Raw genomic sequence first — 19,834 nt, 5'->3', positions numbered from 1 at the left:
AAAGTGAAGATCTCTTAATGCAACATGTATTTGTTCCTTTTAAAATAATTTTAAATCACCAAATATCAAATTTAACTTTATATAGCTTTAGCACAACTCCTGGCATCAGAGAGGCAGGAAGAGGGGGTATCCTGAAGGTCTTAATGTTTCAGTGCTTACTGTCTCTTCGTAAAACAAGCACAATCCTGTTGCTCCCCCCCTCCTCCTTGTTATTAACTTCTCTTGTTGAAAGTTCTTCCCTTTAAGGAAAATAAACTCAGGTTTTTAGGAAAGATCATTGAAAAACGTTTATACATGCTAAACACACTGAATTTGTTGTTATATAAATTCATGGCTTCAAATTCTCAAAAGTTATAGATACAATTACATGTTTTGAAATTTTATTTTTAGTTCATTTACGGGCTGGATATGAGCATATAAAATGCATCACATATAAATGCCCTAAACTCTGGCAATTCTGTATCTACTAAATTGCTCATGCAGCTGTTATATACATGTACAAATCTGAGTTTTATGATGATCAAAAGCAATTCTACTGTGCTTGTGATATTATTTCTGCATGCCAGGTAGTGCATCAGAATTTTTATCTAACTAAAGAGATAAATACCTTCATATGTAATTGCATGGGTACAAAGTTTTGGCTGAAGGAAAGAAGAAAAAAAAAAGTGATGATATGATATTTTATTTTTCCATAAAATAGACTTCTTTGACAAATATATTGCAGAAAAGATAGAAATAATTTTGTTCCAATCACATTGTTTTGATTCAAAAAGCATTCAGGTATGTGCTTGACTTTATTAGGACTCCCAGCAACTGTAAGTTAAGCACACGTCTAAAGGTTTGAAAGATCAAGGACTTAGTTTTACTAGCTTTAGCATAAAGAGGTGTTTACATTTTGTATTAAAAATAACAAAACAATTCCCTAAAAGTGTGCAGGATAATGTGCATAATGGGGGTGGTGAAATACAAAATTGACTTTATTTGAAGAAGAATCAAATAATTGTTCTTTTTGGCATGCCTGTTATACTTGTATTGTTTTCATTCTGACACTGTACAAAATTTTTCCAAATGCACCGTCTATTTTAAGCCTTCCCCTATATTCTAGGGTGAACTCTGTTTAAATAGAATTAATCATCACCTGACTTCTTCAGAAAAGACTTGTAGTTTATGTTCATCTAAACCTGTAGTAATTTCATTCCTTTCTTTTATTTTAACATTTCCTATTTTTTATAAAGTGATTTCTGAAAAGTTTTTAATTCACTTCTGTATATTGACATGAATTTTTTCAAAAGTAGAAGCATTAACACGCTGTAAATTGTTAAATTTTTTTTTTTTCCTTGGGCAAGAAGGAATCAGGTATGCATGCTGATTAACACACTCCAGTCATTAACATGTGATTATGTGGGCTGCATATTGAGCACCTGCCAAAAGATAAAATCCAGCACTTTACTACATCTGTGCAAGGACTTTTTGCATTTCTTTTGTACTTTGACAGCTCAAGAAAAAACAGACTTTGGTATCTTTGTTCAGCATAATAAAACTGTGTACATAAAATGTCTTCATGGAGGAAGGAAAGATACTACATATATTTATTTTAATCTTTGAGGCCATGAAAAATCCAGTGACTGAGACTTGCACAGCACCAAGTGTAATATGAATCTCCTAATGTACTGTATCACTGACATTCATATACAGTTTACAACATTCCTGCATGTTTATAAGGATTATCTGTTCTGGGATTCAGCCAATGTTATTGTAATTCACAACAGTTTTATGTGATACCTTTATGTCTCATAAATGTCTTGTTTTTATTTCAATCTTCCAAATGTTTCATCAGTGTTTACCTTAAAGAAATACAAGTACTCTATGCAGCAGGCTGGCTTCCTGCATGCATTCCTCTGCAAATGCTAAAAGGGAAACATAAAGCATGTAGTACATGTCATGTAACTATATACAGAGAAGGATTTCCATGTGCATTTGATATTGCTCAAAACATAAATACAAATTTTATTTTGATATTTACAATAGATCTAGTTATAAGTTGGACAACTAAGACGACCTAATAGGAGGAAGTTGGATATATACAAAGTGGTCTGGAATATCCAAGCCACGCAAACCTTATTTTATTTGGCAGCTTCTGACAAGCATACGTCACAAAATATGTGTCTTTATTTACCCAAAAGGTAAACAGTGCTAATCAGCTGCGACTGATCACAATGCATCTTCAGTTTCAGTTTCGCTGAAAATATAAGTCTAAATGCTTATTCTGTAAATGGTCATCCATTACTTTTTCTTTAATAAGACCATTTAACCAAAGTCCAGGGCATAAAGTCTCAATATTGTTGTGATTTATTACCAAACCTAAACACAGGGGCTTAGGACATACAGTATTTGGATAATTAAGGAAATCCTTAGCATCTAGCTCTTACAAAAGCACACATGAGTTTATGTGTATCATTTCTGGGTGAGTTGATTGCCATATAGAAATGATTAGTCATTGTATTTAGGAATTTTGAGGTGATTTTCTCTTCTGCAATGGAGCAAAATGCCTGTCAACATTTTTCACGGATTTGCTCATTTGTAAAGAGAAGGGTTTAAATCACATAGTTGAAAAATTGTAACCTTCTGAAATCTTTCTACCCAAAAGTTGGTGTACCTGGATTCATTTGGTCTGCTCCAACAACTGACTATGAAGGGATTGATGCAATTAAGTGGTCATATTTTACATCAAAAAAAAGTCCCTGCCTATTCCTTCCCAACAGATATCTAGTCTCACAGTGGCCTGTTCATAAGGCCATATTTGTGTCGCATATGCCTGATTATTAGGTCATCTCATTTTTAAACCATTGATCTAAACTAAAACTTTTTTCCTCTTTTTTTTTCCTTAATTTAGCATATTATTTCTTGGCTTCAGAACTAGTGCTTACTGTTGTATTGTTTCTTCTTGAGGTTTTTAGATGTGCATAAAAGACGAAATACAAGCCTTTTACAGATTGTATTCAGCCTATACTTTGGCAGTGAAATCAGTGTAAGTTTTATCAGAGTAAATGCTGAGTTAAAGACTTGAGGTTTTATTCCATTACTTGCGATTTGCCCTCCCACTAGCATAATTTGCTGAGACTTTATGAATTATGTTCTCTCAATAGCTCATAGCAGTCATTCTCAAGCCTTGGATTTTAATAAATCTTTCTTAATAAAACTTTTGTTTTTTTTTTTAATCGGATGAGAATTGGAAATGATCACTTAGATTTTTAATTTCTCTTAATTCTATTTAATTAAATTCCTCAAAATGGGAAACCTTATTTAATGTAGTGATTGGAAATGATTTTGTAAACATTTGCTTTCATTATATGTTAACTCCAGAATAGTTCCAAGTGCCAGCATGCCTCTAGTACTTGGAATCAAAACCACTCTGGATATCCAACTTTCCTGGGGTGTTTACATGTGTCCCATTCAATGCAGAGACAGATAAATATCCCTTTATAACAGAAAAGCCTCATCCACATGGAAATAAGCAATTCAGCTAACACATTTTATGTTAGTAATATTTGCTTTCTACTCGTTCTTGGCCATTCATCCTGTGATTTCAGTTGAACTCTTACAGAAACAGTTTTCTTTCTGGCTATTGAGTAGGATTGCAGTCATCAACTTTCAATCAAAGTTGATGGTAGTTATTCTTAAATTGCTAACTAACACTGTGATCCTGATTTTGTACAGCCCACAGTTTCAGTTCCCGAATTTTCCTCTTTTCTCACCTTCAGAGAGCTTCTCTCTCTCAGGCAGAATCTATCCTCCCTACATGGAACATAAACGCCACCATAAAGGAACTGCAAAGTCTCTTTATTAAAATCCGCAGCCTTGTGCGCTCCCTGCTTCTAAGGCTCCTGACCAGAGAATCCAGTTCACCAGATTGTCCTTAACCCTTACGAGGATCCCAAAAAGAGATCTGTCCCAAACCAGATCTCCACTCATGATCGTCCAGTCCCCAAACTGAGATGTTGCTTCTCAGCCCCCAAATGCAGCCCCCTTTTTTTTCACTTTGGCCATTCAGAGTAAGGAGCAAGAATATTGCATCTTATTTTTAGCCTACAATCTTTCACCGATAGAACTGTCATTTTGTGTGTATTTGCTCTGTTTTGGAAGTAAAAGGGCTTCATAAAAGTTGACACAAGTTGGCTCGTGATTCAGTTTGCAGCTATTGCTATAAACATTAGCTTCCCGATATGAAAAATACTGGGTCAACTTTCAGTACCCTTATTTACATCAGTTACAGCAGTACTCCCTCATTTATCCTGTTAAAACCAGTGGGACCACTGATGGGAAAATGAACTACTTAAACTGTTAGAATCTAAATACACAAGAAAATACATTTTTTACACTAACTAGAAAATTATGATTATTTGTTCAATCCCTTTTTAACTGAAACTTCTAAGAAAGTATAAAGTTTTTCCTTCCTTTGTACAGAAGGAGCTCTCTCTCTGAAGAATTTTAGCAATGTAACTTGTGAAATTTAGTGAATGTACATGCTAAAAACCATTCTCTCAGAGTAAGAGGCATGCTGAGATATCTATACATATTATCTTAATGGTACAGTTTTAAAGGAATTATTACCAAGTGCGAAGAAAACACCACGTACATAGTTACAAAGAGTCCCCCTCTTTATTTATACAAAGCTGTTGTTTGTAATTCCTCAGAATTGTTAGCAAAACTATACTCCAGCCATTCACAACAGCTCTGAAAGGAGCGGCCAACAGGCCAATCATTGTTTACACCAGGCAGCCTGGAAAGCTGATGAGACGAAGGACACTGTTGTTGGACCACATATATTTAAACCAAACTTGGGGCTGGTTAAAGAAGTGTGCTGCCCCTCTAACATGAAAAAGGCCAAGGATAGACCTAGGAAAGCTTTTACCATATTGCACTGGAAATGTTAATGCTCTTTTCTCGTTGACATATGAGTAGGGGGTTAGGTAGAGGCTTTAGGGGGTAAATAAAAGTATGATTTCATGCGCAGGCTACCTATCCCCGAATGAGCCATGCATAGTATTTTAGTATTCATGCCTTGCTAATTTCTAGTTTTCTGTCTTTTGTGCATTTATTTATTTTTCTCCATTTTGTCCACTTTGAAAACTAATTCTTAAATTTTAATGGCTGTGTATAGGTATTTAATCTGTTATAATAGGGACATTTTGTCAAAACACTAAGCACAGTGGGTTGAATGATATGCAATAAAATTTTGCCTGTGCTAATGGGCTGGCAAGGAGATGTATACAGGAAAAATGCCCTTTATTTGCCTTGATATTAAACCCCAATGTTTCAAAAGTAGACTCAATTTTGACCCTGCTGAATGGTAAGCAGCTAGAATAGTGGTCCAGGCTGAATTTCTGTCTTCAGCCGCTGCGCAGTAAGATTTTCTGGTTTAGTCATCTCTGCAAATAAATAGCTCTTCAACTTAAAACATCTTTATATTTGACACAGTAAGGCAAAGAAGAAAGCTTAAGATGTAAAATCATCACACGTATTGTTCCTTAAGCAATCGGACTTATGCCTAATTTTGTGTAATAAGCTGTCTTCAAATTTTATTGTTTGCCAATTATTAAGTGCTAGTCTGCAGATGCCACCATTGTGGTGGGCAAAAATCCCTGTGCAATACCCTTCTGTATTCTGGTATGAGCATAAATGGTTCTTCTACAATTACCCGGTATTCGCATGTAAGTGGGAGGATAGTTTTATAAGTCTAGCAAATGTGTGGTGGGATCCTGAGCAATCTGCGCCAGATGTCACTTTGGATCAAACTGAGAAGAAACTCACTTTGCTATGTTATCTGTAGTAAGCAATACTTTTACCTAACACAAAATTGTACAAACAGCTTTTTCTTCATGTTCTTCTTTTCTAAGCACTCCATTCTTATTGGAGGTAAAATGTGCTTCAGATGGACACAATATTTTGATACTGACACTTTAGTAATATGTCGCTATTGTTCTACTTCTTGACAGGAAATTGAATTAATCCTAATGTAGTCACAATTAAAATGCATAGGGTTTACTGTGACCGAATTTCATCCATGTTGGAAGAAGAAGCGTGCTCTGTGTCAAATCTTTTGTTCATAGACTCAGTGTTTGCTATTTATCTTATTATAAGTTATTTTCCTTTTATCCCCCCTCCTTACAGGGAAATCACCGAAATCACGCACCTTTCAAAGGGACTGTCATGTGTTGAAGATATTATTTCAAATCTAGACTTAAAAATGCCATTTGATAGAAATACATGAATTTTAAACCTGAGAATTCAGGGATGTATCAGTTGTCTAGTGTATTATGTAGCTATTGGATGCATCTGGGCACCAGATTGTGTCCAAATACATTCAGTGGACATTCCTATCAGTCATATTCTCTTGCCCATTTTCTTATTCAGTATTATCACTTATGCTGAAAAAAGTTGATTTGCATGGAGAATTTTCATCAGTGCTGATGGATTACTCAGCTGGATTTTGCGAAATGAAAACATTTGAGTTGATCTTGGCTAGGCACTTTACTTGTCTTTACCTCTTCTTCCATGCTCTTGGAAAAAGCATGAAAAATGCCTTTAATAGCATCCTTTCTTTCCCCTCTTCAGGTCAAACGAACTGGGGCTTCCTCATTCTGTAAAAGGTGGCTTTATAAAGCATCTCAAGGATAGGATCTCTTTCATTATTGAATCCTCCCGTATTCAAAAGAAACAGGTTCTGCTTTCCTAACCATGCATTTATTTTCTCATTCTATGATAAGAAGTATGGTGGTCCTTTTCCATTCTGAACTCCATATTTTCTAGTGAGAGTACCTTATGCGTTAAAGCAAGAGGACCAACAAGCAACTTGTGGAGATGCCTCTTCTCCCAGACAACATGCATGATCCATTAGTCTCTCTTCAGAGGAGACCTGGGCCATAAGGGTGTATTTCCAGTTACATTAGGAGGGTATCTGCATGCTGCTTGTGAATGCCAGTGCAAATTAATTTTTGATAGCTAGGCCTGCATCTGATGTATGTGATAGCTGCACTTTTGGTCATGCAGTGGGTGAGGTGCTGGGACATAAACGTGACATGCATTGGTCTGCAAAAGCCTGTAAGATCCACCAAGCAAATTAAAATCCTTCATAAATTTGCTGCAACCTCTATTTATTAGTTTTCAACAAACTGAACTATTTGTAGATTATTCACAAATTTATCTAGAATCATAGAATGCGTGGGAATTGGTTTTGTTTCTTGCAGATAATTGTACATGCAGCTGATTTAGATTTTTCTAGCTGAGTTCTGCTATTATTAGATAAGGTATTTACACTGGACTGGTCTACAGTTTTTCCATTTGCCCATTTAATCCCTTGAATGCCTTTCAGTTTGTGCAGTTCTCCTGCTGAATCCTCAGCCACTCTTTTTAACCATTTCTGATTTCAGAAAATGATGAGTCTCAGAAAGTCATCCTTACTGGGTTTCTTAGAGTGCCAATTCAGATAATACACTGCAAATGTATGAGCCATTTAGTGACCCTAATACTACAGCTGTAGGGCCAAACAGAACCAAAAATATTTGGGATACCTTTTATTTTTTAATTTTTATTCTACATTGTAATTACCCACAAAACTGACAATATAAAATACTCTATTAGTTGGACAGATCCTCATTCTTGCAAAGGCTGTCATTCTGCCCCATTCCATTAATGTACATCATTTGCATGGAGTTCAAACTTGTCTCATCTTCATTATGGACATTGCAGCCTTTTGGGCAAGAAAAAGAAGTGTGGATGTGCTGCCTAACGGAGACAGGACTTGCAGAGTCCTTAGCAGCAAAGGAACATTGTGCTGGACCATGTATGTATCCAGACGAGGGAGAGGATAGGTTATCAGGAGGAAGAACATTCAGTCATTTCTACTTACACCACAGATTAGCCTTATCTTCTTGTTTCCGGCCTAAACAATAGATTTAGTGTTCCTTGCTGAGAGCATGAAAAACCCTGCATTGAGCCTGATGGATATACTTCATGTACTGTAAGAGGATGTTGCTTTCTTGAGTACAAAGTCCTTTAAAATTACTGAGTTGCTCTTATACAATAGCCTTCAAAGGTGAAAATGCCATGTTATATAGTATTAACTCTTTATTGAGGAAACATATTATAGAAATTCAAATTTTAAATTTGAAAAATATTAGAAGATGCTTTTTTCATCTCCATTGTAACTTAGACTAAGTTTTAAGAAAAATGCAAAGTAGTTTTTAGAAACAATTGAAGATACGAAAGCCTTCCTTTTCTAAAGGCAACTAAATAAATTCAGCTCTGTACCTGGTCTGTGTAAGCTATTGTTGTCGTTTGTGATGTTTGATTCTTTAATGAATATAAATGGATGGAATAAAAATTCTTTAATGTTTGATAGATGAAAAAATGAAGGTAAAGTTTTTGTTCTGTGTCACCTCTCTTTCTGTCTGTGCTTACAAAACCTCTGTGTTGACAGGGGTGCCACTACTGCTGGGATGAGATAGTGTCTTCTAGTTTTCTGTCTTAGTGAATAAATACATTTTCAACATCACTAGGAAATGCTGCTTCCTCCTCCAATGGCAATAATAGTGCTGTGCTGATCGTACACTACTGTGCTTGATGATGACTTGTGACCACCAGGTTCTATGTAGTCCACAGCCCTTAGTTACCACACTTGCTCATTGTTAGTGTTGCTCCTTCTGTCACATTGCACACCTACTTCTTAATCCATTCAAGACTGAAGCAAAGATTTATGTTAATGTTCTCTGGTCTACCTTTCTTCAGACCTTGTTTCACCTGGGACATTTCCCAACACAAGTTTCTTCAGTACTCTGTAGATGGGTATTTTCAGCTCATAGAGTAGTAGGAATATTATTGTTTGTGGGGAACACTATGCATTGGGAGAATGATTTGTGATAGAACTATTAATTCATCTCTTAGATCTTAAATATGTCGCCACTATTATTATTATTACTGTTTTATTTTAAAGAAAGTCTGTTTTATGGCATTGAATATACAAGCTGACGTTTCTAGGCATACCATACACAAAAAAACCTCGATTTTTTTTTTTTACCCCAATTTTTAGCACTCCTAGCCTGGTATTATTAAAAATTTAAATAGAATAAGATTTTTGGAAAGGAAAGTGTGTGAGAAATTCCCATGGTTGAGTTTTTGAGGGGACATTGAATAATTTGTGCTCTTTTTAGCTGCAAGAGTGAGAGCAGAGATGCAGTGAATGTTGCGTCTATGGTTGGGAGAATGAGGGGTCTGAGCCAGAGAAGTTCACAAAGGGCTTGACTGTTGGGTCATCTCACAAAACTGAGAAGAATTGACATTACTCATTGCTTTCTGATGCTTTTTTTTATAGCTTATTGCTCAAATAACTATGTGTTATCTATTGACAAGGGAAATGAACCCTTTTAACTTCTCTTTCTGTGTTTTTGACTATATAATACCTTCTCTGATACATGTAGTCTCAGTACCTATGTATCAGCATACATGACTTGTTCTGCCATAAAGTAATTTCCTTGCTCATTCTTGTCTGTGTTAGCCTGGAAAGTAACATCTCCTTTTGTATATTAGCAGCATTATAACCTTCATTCTTTAAGAAAAGGGTTTAATTTAAAGAATGAGCATGGGTAGACATGTACCATAAGCTTTGTTTAATTATGAAGTTGATTCCTTACTCCTCAGTCATTATTGGTCTAAATCTTTTTCTAGTTTTAAAGCTATGTTGTGTTCCATTAGCTGAGGATCTATCCAGGAATAATTTGTCCTCACCTGTATTTTCTCTCTCAGTGCTACATTTATTGCCTTTACTTCAGGAACTAAGAAAACTGTAAAAGCTTACATTCATTGAAAAAAGTGTTGAAGTGATTTGTTTCTAAAGAGGAAAAGCCTTGATGAGGAGTATCTCAAACATGAAGTATGAGCATAAGAAGCATGGAGAGGACTGGCCTTAAGGAAAAAAAGAGGCCCTGTCAAGAACTGAAACTGAGAAATTCAAATCATAATGCTTATTTTAGAATCTGGAGGATACATAGGCTCGTTAGTATTACAAACTAATAAATAATGCTTTCAACTTTTACCTGTTTGAGATCCTTCTGATGTAAGAGAATAGCCTATGTTTTCACATTGTATTATTTCTTTGCAGGAGTCAGAGAGTAATAAGTTATGTTCCCTATATTCCTTCCGAAATACCTCTACCTCACCAAACAAGCCCGATGAAGGAGGTCGTGACCGCAGCGAGCTAATGACCAGTGTTAATTTTGGAACGCCAGAACGCCGCAAAGGAAGCCTTGCAGATGTGGTGGACACACTGAAGCAGAAGAAACTAGAAGAAATGACCAGGACTGAGCAAGAGGGTATGTGTTGGATAAGACCAATACAGTTTCCCCACCCCCAGACCCTTCAATTTTTATGGCATAAAGAATGTGTTGGGTATCAACAGCCAGAAAATTGCATAATTGGCAAAGGCTAGGATAAAGTTATTCACAGGTTACCATGGCAATGGTAGCTTGAGATCCATTAGGGATTTTAGACAAATATGCCAGTTTTTTAAAACTTTCTAAATTGTATTGGTTGTCTGTGAGTCGAAGCAAGAATGTCGGTTTAGGTGAAAAGTCTTACTTGGAAGGTTACGATGATTTCTTAACTGGTTGTAGAGTTGTGAGGGATATTCTTCACTGGTATTTGTTCTTTTTTCTTTTAAAAGATAAACGTTTATTTTAAACAATAGGAATGAATAAAACATGAGCTGGTTTGTTTTGCCTTAGAAATTCTCATCTTTCATCATCTTAATGACCTAGCATGTGTGGCTAGGAGAATGGGAAGCAGTTTTAAGTGTAAAGAGTACCTAGCTCTGACCTATATATCTAGAATTGCGACTGAAAAAAATCAATTTTTTTTACAGTCTGCTCAGATATTGTTACAAGTGTTAAAAGAGAGAGATAAAAATGAGGACAAATTTTCGAATTGTAAGGCAGTTTATGTATTCAGTCCTTATTCAGATGTTTTTATTGACTTTGCTAAGATTTTGGCCTTGATAGGAACTAAACAGAATTGGAGAATGAGCTTATCAGTATATGTGTGCACATGGTCAGGGTCCACTATGAAAATCTCTCCCCATGTCAAATAGAATGAAGTCTTGGTTGCTTCTGCAACAATACCTTCTAGCCTGTGAACTCATACATGAGTTTGAACCCGGGAAGATGTGAGAGCCTGAAGCTCTGAAATAGATTAACAGGTGTGGAGGCATCTACGTGGGTTCTGTTAGTTAATTTATCAGTGTTGTTTTGTGGCATTAAAAATAACCCAGGAAGAATATTTGTAACATAGTAGAACCACAAGGCAGTAGAACTTTGTGATCCCTTTTTTCTTTGAAATATGAATGAGTTCAGAATGATATTACCTCCTCAATTTCATGGTATGGTCACAGTGCACTTCAAACGGTGCACTTTAGGATCCCTTGGCTCCATGTAGCAACGTAGATTTCAATTAGAATTTATGCTGATACAATAATCTGTTTAAATATGGGATAAAACCATGTAGGGATTGAAGTAGGCTTTCAGATTTCTTGGCATAATTGTTAAATGCCAGCACATAGATAAATGTGTTCTATAGGTGTCCTTTCTGAAGCTGGTGAAACATCTCTAAAGAGAGAATGTCCCAGATTCTTTACTACCATCTGTCTGTTTTCAGCTGTAAAGATCACTCTTTTAAAAATTGCTGTCTTAGATTTCGTGGTTAGACTAGGAAAACTATTTTAAATGTTACTTTGGCAAAGTTGTTTTTTACAGTCAGTAACAGTCGTTCGACACTCCATGCTAATCAAAGGTCTTGGCTCATACTTTGCTGCGGGAGTATACAAGTTGCTGTTGATTATAGTGACACCACAGCTAAGGCTTTTCCAGGAGTATACTGAATGGTGTGCTAATAAAAATGTGCATCAAAAAGTTTAAACATAGGATCTTCCTGTAAGGATTCAAGCGTTTCATAGCTGATGTTTGTATGAATTCTCAAGAATTTTCTGCACTTCCTCTGTATTAGTATACGCTAGTTGATTTGAGAGGTATGTGCACAGCAGAGAAATCCCTCTCACTGAGTCTGAGCCTTCCATGCTGTATGTTCTCACCAGCTGTGAAATAAAGGTCATTTTTGATCTATAAAATAATCTTGCCTTTTATGGACCACATTATACTGGAAAATTATTCTAAAGTCTGCCTGTAAGTTCAAAGGTAATTGACTGTATCTTCGTGTTAAGTTCTTTTCAATCCATCCAGCATTTTCTGTAGGGAAAAAAAGGTGACTTCCATTTTACAGAAAATAATTAATGAACATCGGACTGGACCATATAAACTAGCACAGAAAAATCATTAATTGAAAGATTGGAAAATCTTCAGGAAAATCTTCCTTCTTACACTTAGGAAGTTCAATGATGTTAAATTTCTGTGTAGATGAGGAATACCAAAATTCTTATGACAGATTTGAGTAGCTATTTCAGTATTCAGAGGTTTCTCTGAATTAAAAAGTAAACTCTCCATACTTGTTTGATTGGAATAAAATAACATTGTGAAAATAATTACTATTTTAAGACTGATCTTTGTTGTGACTGTGGGTGCTGCAACTGACTCAGTGCAAGGTTTGTTGGAGAAATGAGATCCAGGATTATGAAAATGTTTTTCCATCTTATAGTCTCTTTTAAACAACCTAATTAATATTAATAGCCTAATCACACGTATACCATACGTGATGTGCTCTAACACCTATCCTTTAAAATAGGTTTCTGTGGAGTTCTTTTCTTAAAATGGTGTGCAGCCAATGCTGTTGAGGAGCCCTTTGTGTAATAAGTTCTGATCTGTCACAAAATTGCTTAGCCAAATTAAAAAAAAAAAACAACCCCAAGCAAAAAAAAACCTGCTGGTTTTTTTTAGCAAATAGATAGCATAATATAATTGCTTTAATGAATGTAATGGGGAAAAGACATGTATTTCTACTGCATACTACTGTGTAAAATCAGTGGGGCTTGAAGTCTTGCATCACTCCTTTGCATAAATTAATAGTACATGTTAGCATCTTTTATAGGGAGGAGCTCCATGACCGTTGATGTAGCTGTGGGAATTGGGCTAACATACGGTCATATGTCAAGTTAATTGTAGAGTTAGAAGTGGAATAAAGAACTCAAGAATTCCAGTCATCTGCTCTAACTCCCTCCCACAAGTACAGCAACAAGTCTCTTTTACTGTTATTATAGTAACTGTCTGGTCCTTCTATAGGATCTGAATTTGAGTAATATGAGTTGCTGGAGTCAAATATTTTGTGGTATACCTTCAGATATTTGCTGTCTGTTCTGCTTGTACATACTACTTGTGGTGTCCATTGTACTTCATAACATTGGGAAAGAAATATATACTGAAAGACTTTATCGTGTCTAAATAGATATATTTAATCAGAGTCCTTTGGCTTCTGAAAATAAGTTGCCTAATGAGAATTTCATCTGAGCAGCTGTGACTGAGGAGGTCAACAGGCATTGCCTAAGAGAATATGGCCCAGCTGGTTAAATCTGGTTGTTGTAGTGATTTAAATGGTCAAGTGCTGCTTGTAATCCAGGACCGTCTGTTTGTAAAGGAAAGAGTGAGTGCTTCAGCATAATGTACAGCTGTTTTAATCTCTCTTTAATAATAGTGCTTCAGCCAGTGTCATGTCTTGTGTGTAATACTGGGAACATGAGCGCCTCATACAGGACTGAATATACCTTAGGTATATTTTTAGCATTATTTCTAGTTTGAACAAAGATTACCAACATCACAGGATAAACTACATTTTTTGACTTTCATGGTCCAGTGTTTGCATACTTTGTACATCAAGGCATTCCTGTGTTTTAATTTGTAATTATTTGGAAATGAGAAAATTGATGAGAAAATTGTAACTTGGAAAAAAACAAAAGAATGCTACAAATATTTAGAGTTAATTTGAGTATGTAAAGACTTTGCTGACATGTGTTCTCATAAGACGGAAGAGGTCAGAAATGAACAGGTGTCTAATTTAATCAACAACTCTGGACTCTAGGGCCTCTTGGATAACTTCAATATATTCATCATCTTAGTTTTTGTATGAGCAGAAGGATTGTTTTCCTGGTTTTTTTCTTTGGAAGTATCCACCATTACAATCAAGTTTTAAATCTCTTTACGGCTCAAATGAAGAGTTTATGTTAGATAGTATGGCCAGACTGCTGCTTTCCCTTTCTATCCCCCTTCAGTAAAAGACTTTTCTTTCAGAATATTGCTTATATTACTTTTGTGAGACAGATTTACATTGCCTGGGTTGCCTGAATTCTAGGCTGAGAATTGGCTTCCAGACAACTATCCTACTGTACTTCATCATAAGCCTCTACGAGCAATAATTAGTAGTACACATCTTGTCTGTAGCTAGGAGAGCAGATTTCCCCCTTTCAGATCTGGAATGCTAGGTTGGCAGGTCAGCTGGCACTTCTGAGCTGGAAACTGGGCATGTCATTTCTGCTAAGTGCTAAGCCCTCATTACTCAGGGCCTGGATTCCTAATTCACTTTTGACCTTGATTCTGAGCGATGTATACAGTATCATTTTTCAACCAAGCTCAGTTCAGAATTCTAGCACAAGCTTTTTATAAACTGCTTCCCATTCTTGTTTCCTCCTTGAGGACCATAGTTGAACATTCAGAGATCAAAGATTTTTACGTATGCATGTTGGAATAATGAACTTCTATATAAAGAGTAGTATATTCATAAATTTCCATTTATTCTCTGTCATGTGCACCTGTTTTTACTCTCTCTCTATGGGTGGATATGTGTAACTCATAGTGATATATAATACGTCTAAAGATATCTAAATTAAAAATTAAGGATTCGCATGTATTATTCATTTTATATACAATAGTGAAAATCTTACTACACTACTCAGTAGTGGGTTTTTTTTCTGATTTGGTGGGGTTTTTGGGGGGTTTTTTCCTCCTCCAGCTTCATTAGTTAATAATAATTGAAGGCTTTCTTTTATATTGACTTAAAATAGATTAACGCTTCCTCTAAAAATTTTCTATAATGCCAGTAAGGACAGTATACTCAAATATGTACATATTTCCTGTTGACTTCAGTGGGAAATAAAGAAACTTAAACTTTCACATGCTGTGCTTTATAACTGGATACTGGTAAACCATTTTTGTTGTAATTTTATGCAGGTTTTTCTGTTGGGTTTTTTGGGTTGTTTTTTGTTATTGTTGTTGGTGTGTTTTTCTTTTCTAAGTGGGATCTGTGTGTGCTATATCATAGTAAATGAATGGAGAGTTTCAGTTTTGTTTTCTTTGTTTTAAGCCTGCCACAACTGAGAATAGAGTTCAGGATATACACTTGTTCTCTGGTATAGTTCTAAGCACAACCTTTGAGGACATTACATGTCAGGAGTTCTCTTCTGTGGATCAGGTCTAGAAGTGAACTACTGACAATCTGTGGTTAAAGAATATTTTTGAATGTTTTTCAGAAGTTTTACTGAGATTTAATTCAAGTTATCTGTCTTGTGGTGTGCTTTATACCCACACTTTCCAGTGATGAAGGCATGATCCCTGGTTGTCCTAATACATCTGGCATTTACAGACCCCTGTTCTTTATTCTTCAGTTTTCTTGATGGCTACAGGTATTTTGTTCTGTTTTAAGGCTTTAAAAATGTTACTGGGATTTGATATTAGGATTATCTAAACTAATTGTTAAAAATGAATTCATACTACTGTTCTATTTTACGTGATATCTGTGGAATTCGTAAATGGTAACTGGGGTTCCTCTCAGCTAGAAACAAGCCCTCTGGATGTGAAAAAACCTACCTTCTTCAAAATCATTTCATCATCTTTGAAAAACCTTGCCACATCTGCTAAGTACCCCCCTCATCTTGTTTTCCTTTCCTTCTTCTTAAAAATCCTTTTTGGTAAGCAAATTCAGAATCAGTTATGTATATAGTTAATTTAATACATATCTTTGACTTGCTTTTTGTTAGAAGCCATATATGGGAGCATCTAGGCTGAGGAATTTTTCTGCTAAGCTCCAAAAATGCTTCCAAAATAAAAACACAAAAGCCCAAAGTCCACTGAATAAATAGGTGACTCAAATCAAATTAGAGGAACCACTATTTTCTTTAATTACTTACCTCTTTACCATATAATTAAATGCAACTCACTGTCTCTTTTTTTTTTTTTTTTTGTCCAATGATCTTGGTAAAATCACATTGGTCACTCCTGTTTCTTGCAATTTATGTTGTTGTTTTAGAACAATATGTTCTTCTATTTAGAGAGTATCATAAAATTTCTAAGAATTCATTTGTTGAAGTGTACAATGAATTCCTATGTCTTAATGTGTTAAAGTAATTTAGAACTTTTTAAGAACATTAGCACAAAGAAAGTGGTTTGTAGGGTTATTTTCCTGGTAACTAAAAGAAGATTCAGCCTAGATTCTTTCTATCAAGAATTCATTCTTGTTGGAAGCAGAAATAACTTTAATGAACTTGTTTTATTGACATTTAGAATGCAACATATAAATATTTTTTTTTGCAAAGGTGGACCCAGCCTGTGTAACCATACTGTATCTGGTCATTAATAATTTGTCTCATATTTTTATTTATCCTTCTAGGTATATGAGAATTTATGCATGTTTGACTGTTTCCTGTCTTATATCCTTTAAATCTTTCAGAGTACTATTTTGTGATTAAATGTTGTCTCACAATTTTTATTTAAGAAACCAGCACATGTTGTCATCTTTCCACCTTATCTTTGCATTTCTTCTGGCTGTCTACACTATAATCTTGCCCAGTGTTGCAGCATTTGAGCATCTAATCATTACTCACAGGTTCTGTGTGGATTACAGTATAGTAATTCTTCAGCACTTTTCAGTATGTGTCATACTACATATGAAAGTTTCTCTTTAGTTTTCTTTGTTCTGAAATTTGGTCATGGCACAGAAATGGGGAAACTACAGGCTTTTACATTGGTATCATGAAGAATGAGATCTATATGAATAAGTCAATAGATTATGGAAACCATCTTTTTTGCTAAAAGGTTTTCATCTCCCTTCAGTTCTTAGATCTAATTCAGGATTATCAACAAAATGTGGCAAGTATGATGGTAGCATTTTTCATAATAGGATCTGCTGGAAGTTGAACGGAAATAGCCACATGAGGACCTGTCAGGTGAAAATACACCTTGGCTACTACCAGGCAGTTATCCAGATGTAGGATCTATGGCATTTTACGGAGCTTCTACTTTTATGGAGGTTCTGTTTCCCAATGCATGTTATTTTCTTGTTGAAGCTTTGTACCTCTGCAAGATTGTTCCTTTTGCTAACAAACAGAATTGATCATAGCTTGAATCCTGATGTGGGTAGTCTGAAATTTAGGTCTTAATTCTGAAGATTTGGACATCCCTTCTAGCTACGATAACTCCTTAAAGTATTTTTTGGGTAGATGTTTACTTTCACCACGTTGAGATACTCACATTGAGGAAATGTCTTTATTCAGCCCTGAATATTTCAGATGAGTAAAATCATTTTCATTAGAACAAATGGCCTTTCAGCCTTTCCTCATTGTCTCTGAGCTTGAGCTGTAGACAGGGACAGATTAAACTGAAACAGGCTGAGACCTTCTCAGTGCCAGGACCCACTGACCATTCCAACCAGTTCCTCCCCAGTGACTGTTTTTTCCACTGTCTTACCTTCAGAGGTCATCTCATCTTTTTCTTTAATCCAACTGTACCCCTCAAATCTGACACAGCTGGATACAATTTAATTTAATTTAAGTTTTACTGTGTGATAAATTGTCTCCATGCTTCCATTTTATATAATTTTCTGCACTATGCTCCTCTACATTTTTATCTCCTTTTTAGACATGGTGTAAGATCAGCTATCTTTACACTATTTATATGCTATTAGTATTATGAAAGTATTATTAAAAAAGCATATCTAAAAAGCCAGCTTTTTCCTTAGGGCAGTAAGGAATGCAAGTTCAATATGAATGGGTACAACTGACATTGGGCTCTGCGGCGAAGAATGTACATGAGCAAATAGCTGTAAAAACACGGAGAGTTTTTTCAGTCGTGTGATCTTGGCAGCAGAAAAATAAATTCAAACTTCATTGATTTCTGATGTACTGTGACACAAACAACGTTATGATCACATCATGCTTTAAAACGGGAATTTGAATACATTTTGTAGTCATCACGTTAATAGTAGGGACTAGACTGCAATACTTCCCTTCCTAAAATTGCTAATGTAAATATGAAAATATGAGGGAAAGATTGGGCTTGAATGTGGCTGATCTTGTATGCCATTGTATTTTCCAAGTTCTGTGGGGTGAATGACCTCAGATTTCTTTGGTGATGAACTTTAGTTTTAGTCGGTCTTACTTCCTTTGCCATTCCTGCTGTTTTGCAACAGGGCCTAAAAGTGCTTTAAGTGCTTGTGACTGGGGTAATGAATGAAAATATCTCTCCAGCACTGAGAGTATTGCATTAGACTGAATAGTCACCTTACTTGTAAAAGCACTATTAGAGAGGGGCAGCTGTAAGTAAGGATAACGATTTGTGTCCAGTGCTTATTTACTGAAAATTGTAAATGTATTATTTATTGAGAGCTCTCCAGACAGTGCTTGTCAGAATAAAAATGTCAACTCTAAGCAAAATGTTATAATACATAATAAAAATGCTAGGTACGCACTTTAGAGATACAGCTAATTAGATCTGCTTTTCTTAAAGAAATGACAGTAAAAATGCTCAGCAGCATATACATTTTAAATGCTGATATATTCCTTATTTTTCTATACAGTATTTGGTTTAGATACCTTATCATTACTTAAAAATAATTTTGACAACTTTATTTGGTTGCCACAAGAGAGACAGAGGCATTCGCTGCCTGGCTGCACGAGGCAGCTACGTGCTCAGGCTGTCTTGTTCATCTAACGGAGACAGCAGCTACTCTCGCCTCTCTGTTTTTGTCTGAAACTCCAAGATGCCACTTCTTTCGTGAGGGAAACCTGCCTCCAGTGGAAACAACAAACAATTATTAAGATTAGTCTTCAGCCATGCTAATTAACCCCAAACAAATATTATGTTAAGGAGACTAAAACCATTCAACGTTAGTGTTACTTTTGTGTATTATTAAATACAAATAAGAATGAGGAAAAAAAAATAGTAGTTAATTTCCTTCCATTTTAAATGGTACTTTATTTAAGTATTTTTTGTACATTTTTATTTTTTTTCCTGAAATTTGTAATGGGAAGAATTTGAGCTTTAAAATTTTGGAAATCTTGTGGAGCTTTTTAGAATGTGAGGGAGGAAACTGGATTTTGAATTTATCCATTTTACAAAGAACCGCTCAGTTCAGCATCATAAAATGTAGGATGTCATCATTAAAAGCAGCTTTCTTCTTTCAAGCATATCAGCCAATAGGTGAGAGAGCCTTACTGTCTTCATTTCAGTGACTGTCCATGTTCTCCTGCACTCAATTTGCAGTCGATTTCATAGAGCTGGAGAATCAGAGAGTGACTGAGGTGGGAAGGCACCGCTTGCGGTTGTCAGGTCCAACCTCCCCGCTCAGAGCAGGATTGCCTAGAACAGGTTGCTCAGGGCCATGTCCCATCAGTCTTTTAGTATCTCCAAGGATGGAAACTCCGTAACCAGTGCAGTGTTTGGTCATCCTTACAGTAAGAAAGGTTTTTCTTATGTTTCAAGGGAATTTCCTGTATTTCCATTTGTGCCCTTTGGCTCTAGGCCTGTCACTGGTCAACACAGAGAAGAGTGTGGGTCTGTCTTCTTTACTCCCGCCA

At 35.7% G+C, this 19,834-nt stretch overlaps 1 protein-coding gene across 11 annotated transcripts in view; it reads left to right on the top strand.

Moving 5' to 3' along the window:
* Window positions 1-19,834, top strand: part of SOX6 (SRY-box transcription factor 6) — a 374,241-nt gene that overhangs the window by 145,392 nt on the left and 209,015 nt on the right. For all 11 annotated transcript variants that reach the window (XM_054827505.1, XM_054827506.1, XM_054827508.1 and 8 more), the window contains one exon: window positions 10,157-10,367. In XM_054827505.1, the coding sequence (XP_054683480.1) occupies window positions 10,157-10,367 (211 nt within the window). The remainder of the gene's footprint in view (window positions 1-10,156; window positions 10,368-19,834) is intronic.

This window comes from Grus americana, chromosome 5 (assembly GCF_028858705.1).
Source record: "Grus americana isolate bGruAme1 chromosome 5, bGruAme1.mat, whole genome shotgun sequence".
In the NCBI taxonomy this organism is placed as follows: domain Eukaryota; kingdom Metazoa; phylum Chordata; class Aves; order Gruiformes; family Gruidae; genus Grus; species Grus americana.
The sequence above is the reverse complement of the archived record's forward strand: the minus strand, read 5'-3'. Positions and strand labels throughout refer to the sequence as shown.